Source organism: Cynoglossus semilaevis, chromosome 18, assembly GCF_000523025.1.
Source record: "Cynoglossus semilaevis isolate Cse_v1.0 chromosome 18, Cse_v1.0, whole genome shotgun sequence".
Taxonomy (NCBI): domain Eukaryota; kingdom Metazoa; phylum Chordata; class Actinopteri; order Pleuronectiformes; family Cynoglossidae; genus Cynoglossus; species Cynoglossus semilaevis.
The window spans coordinates 6,777,457-6,782,733 of NC_024324.1; the positions used below are offsets into that span (position 1 = coordinate 6,777,457).

The 5,277-nt window shown below is 41.2% G+C and overlaps 1 protein-coding gene across 1 annotated transcript in view; it reads right to left on the reverse strand.

Annotated features, from left to right (window-relative positions):
- Positions 1-5,277, reverse strand: part of dlgap3 (discs, large (Drosophila) homolog-associated protein 3) — a 15,229-nt gene that overhangs the window by 8,430 nt on the left and 1,522 nt on the right. Inside the window, 5 exon segments of the mRNA XM_025065118.1 lie at positions 176-251; positions 445-458; positions 1,024-1,266; positions 1,408-1,510; positions 1,627-1,841. Coding sequence (XP_024920886.1) covers positions 176-251; positions 445-458; positions 1,024-1,266; positions 1,408-1,510; positions 1,627-1,841 — 651 coding nt within the window.

Here is a 5,277-nt window from a genome sequence, read left to right on the forward strand (position 1 = left end):
GAAGATAAAGGCACAGTGGAGTGTTAAGAGAAAAACACACACACACCACAGGAACTTGGAGTAGTGAGTGGAGGGGATAATTATGAGAGCCAAAAACAAGAAGGAGATGTTGGAAAAAGGAAGAGAGTGAAGGTTTTTATTTGAAAGTTTATTTGAGTAAAGAAAGGTAAATGATAAAAGGAAAAATAGACAAAAACAAAACCATTAAGAAACAGTGTGAATGTGAGAGACAAAAAAAAATTATATTGCACCTCATGGTGTCTCTTTTGCCAGAAATAAGCATATGGTTAGAATTTCAGTGAGAAGAAGAGAGCACGGTGTCAAAACAGAGAGACTTGACAAAAGAAAAACTGTTCCTTGAGCCAGAGAACCTAAATCTGCCTCTCAGTAATATTCGGCAATTTCCTGAGAGAAATATTAAAAGGACTTCTTCCTCCTCACCACACAGGGAATAAAGGCTTCTGACAACCAGGAAACTCTCATGTGCACGTATGGATGTGAGTGTGAGTGTGTTGTCGGAGTTTGTGTACAGTTTACGTGCTATGTGTGTTTTATCGCTGATGTATGTCACACCTCAGAGCAGTTTTAATAAGTCGCTGGGGGAATTTTTCTACGCTTTGAAATTAGGATCCTGTCAGGCACACACGCACACACACACACACACACACACGGAGGGATGGGGGGGAGATAAGGAGAGACGATTTGAAAGGGCAACCAAACCAAAGTGATATTGCTAGGCAGAAGGTGGGGAAAGAAGCAGCGGCAACCCTGAGCAATCTTTCTGATCGCGAATGTCGGTGTAGCTCTGAGCTGTAGACACTTGACATCGTGTGAGGGAGAGAAACGGATAAGATGAGGTACAAAGACAATGCACAGGTGATGGAGAACAAAGAGAACAGAGCAGTAACAAAGATGCAAAAAAAACCCCAAAACACATTCTTTACACATTTTGTAGCATTGTCTGTGGCATGGAAAAGTTTGGGAACTCTTAACTGCCTTAGTCTCTTACACTACATCATCTACTGGTCAACGCAGGCAAAAACACTCACCAGCCCCGCCCTTGACGCTTCCCTGGGGCCCCGACATGGAGAAGACGGAGAGGCAGTCATCGTCCTGGGAACAGCCGGCCTGGATGGCACGGACGTAGCTGTGGCTGCGAGTGCGGAACACACCTGGAAGATCCAGGGCCTCCACAGCTTGAGACTCCACCTCTCCAAACATGGTCTCACACACTGCCTCAAACTGACGGTTTACTGTGTCTCCCAGCTGCAACGCAGAGATTAGGACACATTAATCCTTTGTCGAAAGTGGGAGCCAGAGTTTTTAATTCCAATTTTTGAGAGAACAGCTCAAACTCCTTCTACATATATATATATATATAAATAAACATCCACATGAATTTGTTACCTGTGAACTTGTCAGGGAGCGGGTGTAACTACGGGAGCGTGCGTGTGGTTTAGGTGTGGTTCGGCTGTTGGGGTAGGAATCTGTGCACTGCTTACAAGAGTACCTGCATGGAAATCAAACACAACAGAACGACACAATAGACAACTCAGTCAATTCAGTATTCTATAATCATTTTAAAAAAAGTTCCGGGCATAATGATTGCATTTTGTGTCATTTGACCTTTGATCCATGCTGATGGACCGTCTAAAAGCCTCCCTCTGAGCAATCAACGTGGACTTAGGCGAGGCTTTAGGACTGGCGTCCGAGTCGGCGCTGTCGTCGTCTCCCATGGCCTTTATGTAGCTCCCACTCCGCATGCGACGGCAGGGGATTTCGCCTCCGCTGTCGACGGCAGCGCCGCCGCTGTATCCTCCTCCCCAGTCTTCTGACGGCACCTGCAGCACATTTACACGGTGAGTCCGAATAAAAAAGAAGCGATCTGGAGAATGCAACACAGACTAGTAGAGGAGAAGAGTCCAACCATGTGTGGCAGACACATGGAGGAGTTAGTAAGACTCTCTCTCTAGATGTTTTCTCCATTCATGGATCAGACAGAATTGACATGAGTTCAAAGTAAGTTTGCATTCTTCATTGGCAACAACTGTTAGGGGAAAAGCAATTAATCACAGTGTGGATTAATTTGTGTTGCGATATTGATGATGCTGTAACTGCACAGCTGTGCCTAGGAAATATCTTTTCTCATAACAGTCTATTTTCAGAAAAAAAAAATATCCAGACTCAGACGGACAGACAGACATGGATTGCCGGGCTAATGCAGCAGCACTAAAGGCTCAAGCATGTGCTCATGCAAACGACAGGAGCACTCACACACACACACACATACCCCTTTACCGCTTACATACAATACACTACGTACATACCATGCACACACATGGGCGATGGCGTTAGAGATAGACAGCAGGGAAACAAAAGTGACTTACAGACAGAGAGAAACTCTGACAGCTGGAGAAACACTGACTCGGGGAAAGGAAAAGCAGAGTAAGCCAGAAGCAGATGTACTGAGCAAACAAGTAAAGCCCCCCTCAGAGGCAGGGCGGTGAGTAGAGAGGACAGAAAGACAGAGATGTGACATACAGAGCAGCTGACTGAGTTACCAGGTAACACAAAAGAAAGGACAGGGAAAAGCAGGGAAAATAGAGTCTAGTATAACAAATCAGTTCATAGGAAAATATAATTAGTAAAAAAGGAGCCAATGTGTCCAAGTTACTGATGACAAAACATTAAAAGAAAAAAGGCATGGATGAATTAGGATGAAACATCCTTTGAAATGTGGTAAAAGCACTTATTACAGAAACACACTCCCCAATAATCTTGATTCTTATTTTTTTTTTACATCAAGATGTCCGTCTAGGGACGTCTTCGTCTTCTAAAAGACAGAGAGCCTGAAATGACGCCTTATTATAGTGTATAGTGTAGAAAATAACTAGAGTGGAGAGGTGTCATTTTCCTTAGGTTTGCCTCGAAAAGTGTCATTTCTGATTCATCTTTCAAGTATTAAATGCAAAAAAAAGTTATTTTCTGTCATTTACAACATTTGCCATAATTCATTTTTTACACATGCTGGAAGAAGACTTATAGTTTAACTACAAAAATGCATGACTAAATAAAACGGCTACAAACAATGACTCATAAAAAAAAACACACCGCACACACACACAGACACACACAGACAGACATAAAACAAAGCCCAGGGGTTTGCGGTGCAGATGAGTGTGTGTTTTGAGGTCATCATTTAAAAAGATGATTCAGCCTTATCTCCTGATGCCTATGGCCATCCACTATCGCTCTCATTTTCTCACCCCGCTTATTTGCTCCTCTCACTCGCCCCTCGGCGATGATTACTTTGTTGATCTAATTTCTTTCTATCTGCATCCCTTCATCTTGCTCCGTTATCCTCACCCTCCTCCCATGCTTTCTCTGTTTTTGCTTTCGTTTCACTTTTAATCAATATTGTTTTGTTATTGTCTCATTGAATATATGGGGAAAATGGTCAATGTTTGATTCTGAAGAACACGTTGCGATCACAGTTGAGATAACCTTACATACTGAACCCCCCAACCCCCCCCCCCATTGATTGATTGATTTTCTAATTTTGTGCCACAACCAAAAGCCGTGGAGTAGTATTACTAACCCTACATGTTATATCACTGTTTAGTTAAAAAAAATCTACTTCATTTGTTGTAATGTGTTTTTTTTCCCGTCTTGTAACATTTCAGTTATGTAAATTATTGTTTTGGCAGAAGATAAAAAAAAATGCAAGAACATATTTATCACAAAAACACAAAAGTGAATAATTAAACAAAGTTTCGTGATTAAATTTTATGATTTTAAGCATGAAAACAATCTGATGGAAAAACCTTCGAATCCTGTTTTGATATATATTTATGCAAATAGAAATATTTGCATCCACCACTGCACTCCGAGGTTACTTATACTCCGAGCTCCTCAACAGTTTAACATGCACTAAATGTTAAGGCCACACAGTGAAAATGGAAATCAGGTCGTGAGGCTGGTACATCATTAAATTAAATGTTTTGTCACATATCACGCACCCAATAGTAAGAGAGGCTTTGAGCTCTGAACATCTTGTTTTAAGGTCTTATATTTAATCTCTAAATGTATCTGTGGTTTTTGTGATACATTTTTCTGCTTAGCCAAACACATTTATTTTTCCTAACACATGTTCTGTTTGTTGCTAAAAATAAAGTAGACCATTACAGATGTGGTCTAGAAAAGAAAAAACACTTTACAAAAATAGTGCATCGGATGCGGATATTTGATCGCACAAGGTGAGAACAAGGATGAAACAGAACATGTGAGCTACTTCTCACTCTCAAAAGAATAATAATAAATAATAATAATAATCTCAAATTCATTGTGTATCACAATTTCAGCTTTAAGTTTTATCCTTTTAAAGCTTTACAATTGAAACACAAAATTCTGTGATTTACCTGGCAACCCTTTTCAGGTTTATTCTGGTTATCCTGACACTTTACAGAATAAAACAGCAGGGTATACATTAATGAATCTCTAGTTTGAGGGTGTCACCTCTGAACGACAGGTGCCCCGTGCTGCCCTTTGTTCTGAGGTCTAGCCCTGGTGGAGAAGATCTGGACCACTCTGCAAGCAATCTCTGCAAGTGCTTCCTGCTCAGATGGCAGGTATGAGCCTGTCAATCAGACACAGGGCGAGTCACGCTCCCACAACTTTAAATGACACCTACGTAGAGACGTCACAGACCGGAGGACGGTGGAATTAAGTTTTGTGTCCTGAGGAATATTATACTGTAAAATCTTTAGGGCGCACAAGCGAAAAATTCGTACGGGATTTGCAAACACACACCGACCCGCTCCCACGTCTTCTCTATCAGCAGACCTCAGCTGTGTCTACAGGATGAGAGTTGGAAAAACACCAGAGACTTCTGTGGCTACCTGCTGTTTCCTTAGAAACACTGGCAGCACAGCTGCTCTACCTCAGCACAGCTGGAAGTTTCTGTGTGTTAGTCCTCTGTTAGTTTAGAGCAGCAGTCACCGGCTTTTTACTACGGAGAATTCCTTAAAAAAAATCATTTATTTTTACTATTAAGATAAAATTAGATAGAGGGGTAAAATAAAGATTTACACAGGTTAGTTTTTAAGACACGGTGTAGTGAGAGGGAGGGGAGAAATGTTAAGAGAGACATCAGATAATGCGTGGGTGACGTTTTGTGTCTCACATGAAGAATGTGAGGAAGACAGTGGTGGCCATGGTAACACTATATGTATACATATACTGTATGTGTATATATATGTATACATATATATATATATA